The 13,139-nt window shown below is 44.2% G+C and overlaps 1 protein-coding gene across 9 annotated transcripts in view; it reads right to left on the bottom strand.

Annotated features, from left to right (window-relative positions):
• Positions 1-13,139, bottom strand: part of pou2f2b (POU class 2 homeobox 2b) — a 67,480-nt gene that overhangs the window by 15,195 nt on the left and 39,146 nt on the right. For 8 of the 9 annotated variants that reach the window (XM_084356276.1, XM_084356278.1, XM_084356277.1 and 5 more), the window contains exons 2-4: positions 1,886-1,951; positions 1,712-1,746; positions 604-657 (exon numbers count right to left, since the gene is read on the bottom strand). In XM_084356276.1, the coding sequence (XP_084212402.1) occupies positions 604-657; positions 1,712-1,746; positions 1,886-1,951 (155 nt within the window). Of the gene's footprint in view, positions 1-603; positions 658-1,711; positions 1,747-1,885; positions 1,952-6,432; positions 6,501-13,139 lie in introns of those variants that run through there. The other variant, XM_084356275.1, reaches the window with a different exon arrangement.

Consider the following 13,139-nt stretch of genomic DNA (forward strand, 5'->3'; position numbering starts at 1 on the left):
TAATGCTCATCATCAGTCACACGCAAGCTGATCACAAATGTTTCTCCACTCTGTCTCAGGGAATGAGAGCCCACTCGTCTGTCTCTCTTTCTTACAAAAAGGGATGAACTTTTGTTCCAGGTTCGGGCATGTTTGAACGGGCAAGTGGGGACTCTTCCAGCGCACGGATTTGCATATCCCATGTGGTATGCAAATTAGGCCAATTTCACCTTTTGGTGGCTGAGTTGTAGTATCATAGATTTATTGCACTTCTGAATGCGCTTTGTGAAGGGTGAGTGCCATCATACTCTCACTGAATTTCTGTTTACATTCAAGGTGGGGGGTGGGGGGTCGACACATTATGAACCTCAACGTTGAGCGTGACAAAGGAGAAACTGAACGCACGGCGATGAACAAAGAGCTGAGGCAGCTATACTGTCAATAAAACCTATTGTGTGACGTTAAAACACAAAAGATGCACAAACATAGGGCCAGACATACGCACAGACATGCACAGGCAGCTCAGTAACTTGAACACACACACACACACACACACACACACACACACACACACACACACACACACACACACACACACACACACACACACACACACACACTCACCTTGCTGCTCAGGGCTGGTGAGAGGGGAAAGGGATTGACTTTCATTGACTGAGCCTACAGAAGGAGAAGAAGACACAACTTCATGTGAGAAATTGCTGCAAAACATGACTTTAAATGCATAAAGTGTTGTTTCTGGGGTGTCAGGATAGTCCTGATGTTAAAAATCAAAATATTGACATTGTGTTAATAATACACATATGACAATATGGTCCAAATAATCCAGCAAGATGTAAGGCCTCGTGCATCTTCTGTTCATCTGATTGCCTTTTTACTCGTAATTGAGTGTAATTGTTCTTTCTGTACACTTTTGTTTAAAGTTATGATATAGACTCTCTCCACCTCCCCGATCGTATTTTAAGGGAAATTTAACAAAAAAAGAGATCATAAAAAACACTCAAACACTCACTGCTCACTTCCAATTGTTTAATTGTGAGGATTTGCTGCTTTTCTCTTTTTTTTAATTTCATTACTGATTTAATGTTTTTGGATTTTGCACTGTTTTTGAACAAAACAAGCACCTCAAGATGTCTCCTGAGAAGCTCTGATGCACATTTTGTATTACTTTTCAGAGATGTGGACTTCATGATATGTAACTTGACTTGAGACCCAACTTGGACTTGAAAGTTAAAGACTTGGGACTTGACTTCACATATGATGACTTGTCAGTGTGTTTTAAGTTAAGTTTAAAAAAAGTTTTTTAGTCTGGCTGCCAGTATTTCACTGCTTTAAAAGCGATGGGGAATGAATATATTTACTGAAGAAAATTAAGAAACAAATAAGCCCTGGTAAAATGATTTGTTTCACTGATCATCAGTTATAATACAATACATTTCACTGTCAAACTTTTTAAACTAATATAAGACAATAAGACTGCAGAATCCTCGGGAGGGGAAGGGACTTGACTTGACACTAAATGATTTAAGTCTCATGTCAGTAATTTTCCGACATCATATGGACGAAATAAATACGCGAAAAATAGAATCGACATATTAATTGACGATGGAAATAATCAGCCCTTCAAACTGTCACTGTTATCTGTCTCGGTGCATCAATCATGTAGGTGAACGCGTCGGAAGATGAACGTAATAATGACAGGAGTCAGATGTACCTGGTGATTTGATTCAGGTCCATTCCGCTCTGAATCTGCGTAGGAGGGAAAGGAAAAAGTGAGAAATTGATCACACGTGAGAGCACAAATGCACAGAAAACTGACATTAACAGTGTCACGCATGTACAGCCACTTCTACACGATGCATACGTGTATCTAACATGCGCATCTTACCTGTACCCTCCAGTGGTGAGTCAGCCCCGACTTTCTCCACCTCTACTGGCTTTGACATCCTGATATCTGTCAAAGGAAGACAGATAAGATAAACAAGTCAGCGTGCTTGACTCTTAAATCTGTGTCAGAGAAGAAGTGCAGACAGAAGCAGAATATCAGACATTTACGAAGCAGATGATCAGAATCTCGATGACGAAAAAGGAGAAAGAGGACAGCCAGTGTCGAACTCAGGGTTGAGTGTTTTTCAGGTCACAGACTCCATGCCTACACACACTGTACAACAAACACTGTGGCTGAATCATTCACAACAAGTAGCATCGAGCCCACATTCATTCATTCTTTCCAATTAGCGGTTGAACATAAGAGTGGGTTGCCTCAAGGTATTTGCTTGTTCTTAAATTAGAAAAGGTGTTTACGTGGGAGCAATGTCTCATGTTGTGTGTCACTACAAGACCACATCACTTCCTGGTTGGTACTGCAATGGGACAGTCCCTATGGCAACGGCAGCGAAGGGAGGGACACAAGAAATTCAAGTCTTTAATACCGTTTGTTACAAAAGGAGTGGCAGCAGAGAGCGAAGGAAAGATGAGAAAGAGGGAATATGTGTGTGTGTGTGTGTGTGTGTGAGTGCATTTGTGTGTGTGTGTGTGGTTGTGAGCATGTTTATATACCTGTGTGCGCGTGTAGTTTTGTTTTGTTAATCACCCGTTTGTGTTACAAGACTTTTTATTTGTCTCTAACCACAAACTGTAAGACGACTTTTTGTTGTGTCCATTTGAAACCTTTTTTTCTCTTTCGTTCTCTCTCTCTCTCTCTTCCCTCACACACACACACACACACACACACACACACACACACACATGCAGACACGCAGAGCTACTTCCCTTTTGTGAAAACATGCAAATCTGCCCAACGACCAACTAATTATATCTGCCACCTGCATAATAAACTCTCAGTCTCCCTCCTCCTTTTTCTCTCTCCCCTCTCCCCCCCTCCTCTCCCCTTCGTCTCTCCTCTCTTAGTCCTGTTTTTTTTCTCGTGTCACCAAGGCAAATCATTTCATGTTCCCATCAGCTTATTACTGCTACCTTTTATCAAGTTGATTCACCAGACACAGAAAATACTCTTACTGGACTTTTCTGCAACTGGTCAAGCATGGTTTTCACCATTGGGGGGCAGCAGTGACACATGGAGAAGATGACAAACCTGCTCCGCTGACCACCACTGACCTGATGCCACTTTTAAACAACAAAACCATCAATCCGCTGCAGTCATTATAAAAGACGAGACCTTATAGATAAGAAAAAACCGAACCACTCCCTTGCTGAACGCACATTCAAAAGCGGGAGAAACACATGTGTATCAGTGAATCAGATGTGAGAACAGCGGACTTTGGTACATGCAGTTTCTTGAGCGGAAGGGGGAAGTGGCGATCAGCTAGAAAAGCTCCACTCTGCTGCCACACTGGTTATAACCTGGGGTCAGGGAACACACACAGACTGACCGCAGGATTTCCCTTAAATAAACGGACTTCTGCAAAAAAGTTAATTCGGTCACCAACCAGGATGAGGACGTAACATCTGGTTAATCTATTATTAGGGTCAATTGGTGGTTATTCCAGCATTACAGGGGTCCGGTTTTAGTTGTAGGACAAGTGTCCAGTGTTGCTCAATTTCTGATTATAAAAACCACGGAATTTGCACCAATGTGTAACGTTTTCCGCTCAAGATGCACACGCTTCAAACATGCAAAACAGAAATAATGCGGCTGAGTTGTAGCATCAGAAATCATCAATATGTGCAGTGTACAACACCAAAGCCAAATCCACCATATAAAATGATTGGCCAGCTCATAAAACAGCCGTAATGTGTAGTTCCCAAAGTACTGCACTGCATGCTCGCGGGACACCCGGGGAAGGTGTGTATTGATTCATGGTCCAAAATGGCCTACAGACAGTAGCATGGTGGATAATGTGGTCAGTAATACAGTGGTGGGACAGTATATCAAGATGCCGTGTCTTTTTTCTCACTTCCCCTCCCGACTTCCCCTTGTACCGGGTTGAACGCAGAGTGCTAAACCCAACACTTACTGTCAGCGAGGCTATTAATATTAGCCTGGGTTCTCTCTCTCTCTTTCTCTCACTCTTTCGCTTTATCTTTTAAAACCTCTCTCACTTTTTACTACACATTGCTGCACACACAAGCAGTAGCTGTCTACTTCGACAATAAGTGAATTTGTCTGAAAAAGTTTGAGAGACAGAAGCAGCACCTCTTGCTCATCTTTGTATAAAAAAGTTAATTTGCAGGAGAAGCATTTTTCCAACTACAAGTTTAAATCACTATGTCCTTTTCGTCCTTCATTAAGCTGTAACAGCGTATGCTAATCTTACAGCAAAGCTCTGGGTTTATCTTTAACCTACTGAGACCAGACAGCTACACCACACTCACTGTTTCTTAAACAGACCAAACTTAATGCTGTATAATCCTGTGTCATGAATAAATGATGCAATAAAAAAGAACGAGGAACAACAGTGTCCGTGCTCAGTGTGGACTGTTTCTGTTATTCTCCTCTGGGTATTCTGGCTGAGATGAAACTCCGCTGCAACCATCCTGAACACCCCCCCACCACCATCACTATCAGAACCCCTCACCCCACTTCCTGATTCAGGACACAACCCCAGCACCAAGGGGGGTGTCTGGGAACTGGAGTCATCACGTCTTCTAACGACGGATTTCAAAAGCTAACAAGACATATTTTCCATCTAAAGCTGAGCGTCAAAGAGTCAGCAGCTTCAGCACGTCTGGATGAGGGCGAAGAAATTAGGTTTTGCTCAAAATTTGAGGAGACGAGGAGCTGAACGTAAAAATAAGAATTTAAGAATTTAATTTAAGAATATAGAGAGAAAACCTGAGATGTCACAGCAGCAGCAGCAGCTGACCATCAAGGCCGTGACATTGTTGGCTGTTTTATCAGCTAATGACTTAAAATGAGCTAATTAAACCCCCTGTATATAGAGGGAAATGCAGCCCCCCTGACAGTTTAAACTTAATACAGAATTATGTAAATAAATGCACTGTGAGCAGATGAGTAGGGTTATAAATGCAGGAGGCAAGACGACTCTATGAACCGTACCAATAATTAAAATTGGGGGGAAAGCCACAATTACATTTCCTATTAATTCATTTATAATTCAAGCATAAATTAGCAAAACTTTTAAACTGCTTAGTCAAAATTAACATGACTCAGATAGTTAAATCTAACAATAAATGTACAAACCAGAAAACTAATTATACATTTTTTATGACAGTTTTCTGGCACTAGCATGAACCTTTGTTTTATTTACATTGTGGTGTTTTCTTCTTTGCTGCAGTTCGGGGCTGACGATGTGTCACTCTGGTCCGAGCAACTTAGCGAAGGTCGCAGCAGTGACCACAACAGGTTAGGAAGTGAGTCAGTGATTTTCTAACCCATGAATCATGAATCACTCCTCCATAAACAAAGATCGTCAAAGAGACACTTGTCAACTTTTCAGAAATCACATCAGCACACCAAATTATGAGCTAATTGACATTTAAAACATTTATTCCTGGTAATCTGTGAGTCAGCTGACAGCCGGCAGCTGTACTTTTCTCTGAGAGTTGTTGTCGGTCAACTGTGACTGCGTCTGTCACCCCTCTCGCCCTGAGGTGACCACTAAAACCAGGCCCCAGGTGAAGAGCGTGTGCTTTGTTTTCATAGCATTTTACTGAGAATGACAATTATTTTAGGCATTTCCTCTTTTTTGATGATCTGTCTTATTTTTCAAAGAAGTGTCTTTGAAAATGTGGCTTGAATTAAACAACGCAAATTAAGATCTGATTAAGCAATATTCAGTGTGACCCCCAACACGTCCAATACACACACACACACACACACACACACACACAAACACACACACCCACACACAGAAAGTTAACACCGGTTTCAAAGTTGCACAGGGAGAAAACTTAGAAGCCTAAATATCTGTAAATTGAACACAAACAATTTAAAGAAAAGCTGCACTATTGTCACAAATGAAAAACATCCACAAAATATCCTTAAAAAACTTTTTTACTGTATTCTCCTTCTTAGCATTTAGTACTCAGGATAAACACACACACACACACACTCAGTGAGGCATTCTATGGGCTGGCGAGGTGTCTGACCTTTCCCTCTGCCTGCGACAGACGTCCACCCCTCCATCCATCCGTCCCTCCATCCATCATCCCTCCATCCATCCACATCTTTCTCTTCGCACCCCCTTTCGCTCTTTGATGTTCTCTAATTAGCCGAGCTTGTTAGACCCAGTGGCATTAATCAACAGTGCCGACACAGCTCTCTCGAACACACTCACTAGCACACACACACACGCACACACACACACACACACACACACACACACACACACACACACACACACACACACACACACACACACACACAAACAGTGCCCTCTCCCTCACGCAAAGCTTAATTGGTCTTGGTAAATGAGGGCCAGCAAAGACAGGGCTGCACAGACAGTCACTCACCTGGCAACCACATACTGGAGAAGTCCTTTGCTGCTATTGCTGCTGTCTTGGTCATATCTGTGTCTGTGTGTGAGAGTGTGTGTGCGCACGCTACGTTAAAAAGAAAAACTCTCACTCTCCCTCTCTCCGTCTCTCTAACCAAAAAGGAGGAGTGTATTAAATCATATGGTTGAGAGAATCACTCTCCCTCCCTCCCTCCATTCTCTCTCTCTCTCTCTCTCGCACATGACAGCCACACCCCCAAAGCCCCACCTCCTCCCCACATCCTGCAACACAACAGGAAGTAAGCCTCAAAAGAATAGGAACTCGACACAGAGGAGAGAAAATACAAGACAAAAAAAAAAGAGAAGACAGAAAAAGAAAGGGGGACACGCAAGAGGTTAAAGAGTGGGAGAACGAGTGAGTGAGCGAGGAGATAGAAGAGATAGACGAGGTGAAAAAGAAAAAGAGGGGGATGATGGCTGCCGACGGAAAGTGATGGCGCGGCTGGAAACAGACACTCACTCACACTCACTCACTCATTCACGCACGCAAGAGAAAAACAGCAAGCTTGACATTCTGAAAGAGCGTATGATACATTTGCACCACACCTGACCCCAAAGTCTTCTACAACTCATCTGATCAGAGCTTCTCCTCAGCTCTTAGAGGTTTTAACAAGCTCTTGTAGCCTTGTTTTGTCCTGTTATATCTGTGTCTGTGACTGCGGGGTTGTTGTTAGCGAGGACATCAGTGGGTGTGAGGTGGTCTGTCGAGGGAAGTCGACACCAACAAGAGAAGATGTGAGACATCCTCACCTGCCAGCCACAGCTCCACTCCAGCCCGATCGGAAGGAAAAACCCAGTCACATCCCTCACTGTACCACTGACCACCTCACACTGTGGGCTGCACACAGTGACACACCACAGAAAGTCACAAATTGCCACATGTGGCGGGTAGATGTGGCATGAAAGTGGAACATTGCAGATAAACTACATATGACCCACTATCAGTGCCACCCACTAGGATTAACACCCCCAGAACCTGCTAAATAAGTGAAAATTTGAATCTTGAGGAAGCAGAACAGCACGTTTCAGCAGAAATACTTTCTAGATTTTCACATCTGAGAGTGTGGCTGTGCTGCTCTGATTGTAGCCCAAGCTGACCACAAGGTGGCACTCTTGATTCTCTAATCCTGATCACCACACAGGTCCAGCTACCGATGAGGAGACCAGGCGGACCACTGATCACCCCCCCTCCCTCTCCTTCTCCTTCTCCCTTGGTCTGAGTTCACTAATTCAAAAGCTAACGGCAGCAGAGTTCCCAAGTTTAACCTTATAAATACTTTATGTGGTGATTTACAACAGCCCAATGTACTGCTGGTGGATAGACGCTCACCCTCAAGTGCATACGGCACTGTGCTAGAGGTTTTTTAAATCTGTCCTCACGTACATACAAAATACTGCTGTTCTGACATGTTAAATTATATATATTTACCATGAAGAAAATATCAGTGTACACACTTTGGTGAGATGGGTACAGAGCTTTCCTACAAACTCAGAAAATACATAATATTTTGAGGTAAATAGCTGGATTTAGAGCTGAATTCATTTGTTGATTAATGATTAGTCTACCAAAATAAAATTAAAGGGGGCACTTTGTAGTTTTGGAGAACAAAAAGAAAACTCAGAATTTTAATATTTACAATATTCATGAAGTACTAATACAAACTCGGAAATATACATCTCTTCCATAACTGAATAAACAAGCTGTTCTCAGAGGAAAATAATCCCCAGAACACTGTATCAAGCTAGAAAGGTGGCAGGGTCCGCCAAATATAAACAGTAAAACAGTATGAAACTGTGCTGTCCTTTAAGGTCAGTTTGTTTATTCAGTCATGAAGACAAAGAGAGGTTGTTTATTTAGTTTGTGAAGGTATAAAAAAAATGAATCAGTCAATTATTCCCCAAAACTACATTGCACACCTTTAACTGGCATCATTTCTGGTAATCGGTTGATCATGGTGGTCATGGTTCAAGCAAAAATGCTGAATTCAAAACCTCTCAAATATTTAGATTTTCTACTTTTCTTTGTCAAATATAACAGTTAACTGAATGTTTTTGGGTCTTGGCCCAATGATCTAATAAAATAAGAAATTTGAGAAAGCCACCTTGGACTCTGCTCATTTTTTAGACAATTGACTTATTGATTCATCTAGAAAATACTGTAATCATTAGTCACAGCCTGAGCAGGATTTGCTTCCCCAGTTCTTTCTTTTATTGTAGTGCTAATAAAACAAAATATCACAATCCGACACCTGCAGGTTGGAAACCAGCCGGCAATTCCTCATAATCACTAGCCGTGTAACAATCCAATGATCCGGACCGATATAGCAATTCAATAATCAACGATCCAATGTGATTGATGCAAAGTGAAAACATCCATCCATATCATCATTTTTAAAATACCCCTTTTTTTAAAAATTGCTTTGTCCCTGTGAGCCAAATTTTACACTCTTGTTGGCTGTTGCTAAAACATGTTTTGTGTGTGTTAGTTTAAAGTAAATCTTTCTGCACATTATCGATTACAAATATTTATAATTATTTATGTGTTGGTTTTTTTATGGTCAAAAGCAGGAAAGGAAGTGGTGGCAGCTTCATCTGCAACCAATGTTTTTCTCGTACAGATGGTATAGTTTCATATGGATCGCAGGCCCCCGAATCAAATCGATTCATAATCGTATCGAGGTAGACTTTGTGACCATCGTCCAAAGAATTGAGATAATATTGTATCGTGCTGAAACTGGTGATTTACACCCCTAATAATACCCAATTATTATTATTTATCATTGATGTTCTGGCCTTCATCAGAGCATGAACGCACGGATTTGATTGTCGACCTGTAAGTAATCAGCAGCGATCGAGAGTGTATTCGGGGATGTTTGTGTGTGAGTGAACTCATCGGCCAGGCCCGTCCGAGGAAGGTGACAGACTGCGTGTTGGGAAGGGGGCGTTTCTCCAGGTCAGAGGTCGTCTGGGCAGCCCGGCATTGGCCGTGACCTTTGTTCAAACTCCAATCTACCCACGTAACTACCACACTGTGTGCTTTTGTCCGTGTGTGTCTGTGTGTGCATACTTGTTTGGGTAGCTACAATGGGTGGCTAAGTGTGCTCTGTGTGTGTGTACAGTTCATGGCCATGGGGGGCCTTCCTGCTCCAAGGAGGTCAGACCGAGCAGCACTTAGATGATATTGGGCCGACGGCAAATGGTCTCAATTCAACATGAGATATTAATTGAGATATTATGGAAAAAGAATAAATATATAAAAGAATTAAAAATGAGTGTTGTATTGATCGTCTTAAACAGGGAATATGAGCTATAATTAGTGTGTTTTGGTCACCAGCAGAAGTTATGTCAGTGTGATAATAAACACACCAACACATACGCACATTTATATACACACACACACAATCTGATAGTGGGACCCCAGGGAGGAGGATGGGGGGAGGCTGGGGCCTCTAGAGCGCCATCAATCACTCCACTGTCAGAGAGAGAGGGAGAGGCAGGGAGGGGGGATTGGGGGAAGAGGGAGAAAACAGTAAAGGAAGGGAATAAAAAAGAGAAGGGAAAAAGGTGAGAGAGAAAGGATGCTAGCTTGGGGTGAGGCAGGTGGGAGGAGATTGTGTGTATAATGGGTCATCGCAGGGACAATTCTGAGGTCTCCAAACCAGTTCAGCTTCCCTCCGCGGCTCGGTCCTCCTATATCTAGTGCAGCCTCGGGCCTGGAGCACACACAGGCTCTAATTCACATAATCCATCATATTCCTCTTCTTATAGAGGGGGACAAAAGCACGGCTCAGTGATGGACCCACCAAGTCCTATGTCGCAGTCCAACAGCAAGACTCTATTCTGCAAGGTGAGAGATTTAAAATCCAGTCTAGTGTATAGATGTGTGTGAGTGTGTGCAGGTGTAGCCCCATGAGGAGTCGCAGGATTATAAACAGTGGGTCTAACAGTGTGGAGACTACAGAGGTTGAGGTTTTGTATGAGAAGCAGCAGGGGCCAAAACACACTCACACTGTTGGCTATCATGGGACCTGCGCCATCTCGCACACACACACATACATGCCGCCTACACCTTTACAACACCTATCCCTCTCCTGTCCTAATACCTCTCAATCGCTCCTTTTCCTCTGGCCCCCTCCGCCCCTCCATCCTCTCTCTCTCTCTCACACCGTTCCCCTCCTCTCTATATCATCTCGGCAGCCCATAGGGAGCCGGGCTTGTCTAGACAGACACCGCTCTCTCCCACGGCGCTGCCAAGGTTGAAGCTCAAATCTTTTTCTTCGCTCCTATCACAACCTCTTCTTCTTCTTCTTCTTCTTCTATTTCTTCTTCTGGCACAAGAGTGGAGGGACAACCGAGAGGAAGTGGCCTTCATCGCTGGCTCGAGGAGCATTGAGGCCACTTAGGACTAAACTGTTCACTTACACTGACAAAGCAGGCTGTTCATGAAACTAGCCTTCATATCCAGCCAATTAGAATACAAAAAAATGGGAGTACTTTAGTGGTCTTTCTGCGCGCTTTCCGCCCACCCGTCCCCTCTCTCACTTCGGCCCGCTCTTCACCTGCTCTTCCTCTTCCTCCTTCAAACCCTCTCATCATCATCATCCCACTCTTTTTTCACGACCTTCCCCCCGTTTTCTTCCTCCAATTTAAACTTTCTCCTCTCCTCCTCTGCCTCTCTTTCTCTCTCAGACCTGCTGGTCAGCAGCAGCTGTGACATCACTGGCCACTGTTCTCCGCTCGGATTGGACACTCGGCCACGTTGCCAGGCAACAGCAGTGAAAGGTCTCAGTGTGAGCGTGTGTGCGGCGTGCGCGTGTTATGTGTGTGTTTATGTCTGTTTATAGCTACGTGAGTGAAAGGTGTGTGAGCGATTCTCCTCGCCTTGCCCTTTATCTGTGCATGAAGAATGATCAGAACAGATCTACTTCTGCGCTTTATCTCAGATCAAAGCATGTAGATGATTGGGCTGCCTCGCCGCTCTCCTCCACCACCGAAGAAGAAGAAGAAGAAGAGGCATGCGTGTGCATTGCGTTAATGAAAAAGAAAGATGGTAGGAATGTGCGTGCGTGTCAGTGTCTGGACTCGCGTCGAACCAAATAAACGCGTATGTTCGTGTTGAATACGGGTTTGTGTCTAAATGTGTGTGCGCGCGTGTGTATGTATGTGTGTAAGCCCCCGGGAGCGGGTGGTTATTGTATCTGACACAGCGGCTCTTTCTCGCGCCTCATATTTCTGGGCCGATCGATTCCTCTGACTCCCGACAAGACAATAATCGCACCTCCCTCTCTCACTCCATCACTACCATTATTACTGACCTCCCCAGGGAACGAACGGGGTGGAGGGAGGGAGAGAGGGATGAGGAAGGAAGGAAGGAAGGAAGGAGGGAGGGAGGGAGGGAGTGTGAGGAATGAGAGGGGGATATAGAGTTGACAAAATGAGCCTATGATGATGAAAAAGCAAAGAGGGACAATGTCGAAAACGAGGCAGGAAGAGTTGGGGAACATCAGCGGGGTGGAAAGGAAAAGAAGGTGAGAGCGAGGAAGTTGAGATAAGGTGATGGAGGGATGAAGTCCGAGGGAGAAAAGAGGGCAGGAAAGATAGGGATGTGACATCGGTGTGAGCCGATACAGTGAAAAGGAAGAATGGGAGAAAGCTAAGGCATAACGAGAAAGGACAGGAAGGAGGCGAAAAAAAAAAACCAACCCACCAAGCAATATAGATCACGGAGAGAAAAGAAAAGGAGGACACAAGTGAAGGAGTGCAGAGAGACGGAGGGGCCGAACGGAGGGACAATAACGGAGAGAATTAGTGGAGGAGAGATGAAGGATTCGCACTATCTTCTTCTAATAAAGGAGAGAATGAGAGACAGGGACCGGGGGAGGGAGATAGAGGGGGGGAGGGAGGGGTGGGGGTTAGACTGAGGTGAAAGAGGGAGAGACATAAGAAATATATAGGAACACACACACACATACACACACACATATAGAGCGATGGCTGTAGCGCTGTGGAGGTCAGCGCTCAGAAATATTATTAAATTGACAAGAGTACAATAGTTGATTGGCAGGCTGACTCCTGCACTGCCATTCAGTGGAGAAGAATGGAGACAAGGACTCATACACACACACACACACACACACACAAGATGCATGCACATCTGCACTTTCACTGAACAATCAACACAGCATGTAGAGATGCACACACACGCACGCACACACACACACACACACACACAAACACACACACTGTCTTTTGTCTGTTTTGTGCGCTGTGTGAGCCTGTCACTGCTGTGTCTCTATGCTTTGAATCCAGATTACAATTACAGTAATTGGCTCTCAATTCAAGGGATTGCTGTTTGACCCCCTCACCTCTCCCTCTCTTTTCTCCCCCGCTCGCTCCCTCACCCATCCACATGCATTTTGCCTCTTCCTCCACCTCCTCCTCCTCCTCATCAATATTCCTCCACCTCCTCTCTACCTGTATCGCTACATCCATCTTTCTCTGGGTGAAATCCCTCTCCCCCCCTTGTCCCTCCCTCCTCTCCCATCCCCACTCTCCCCCCCTTCCATCCACACACACTCACACACTTCATCCCCAGATATAACTATCCTTCCTTCCTGTTTTCCATCCATCCTTCTCCCTGGTTGTTTTACTCCTCTTCACAAC

This window comes from Pagrus pagrus (genome assembly GCF_965226575.1).
Source record: "Pagrus pagrus genome assembly, chromosome: 7".
Classification (NCBI taxonomy): Eukaryota; Metazoa; Chordata; class Actinopteri; order Spariformes; family Sparidae; genus Pagrus; species Pagrus pagrus.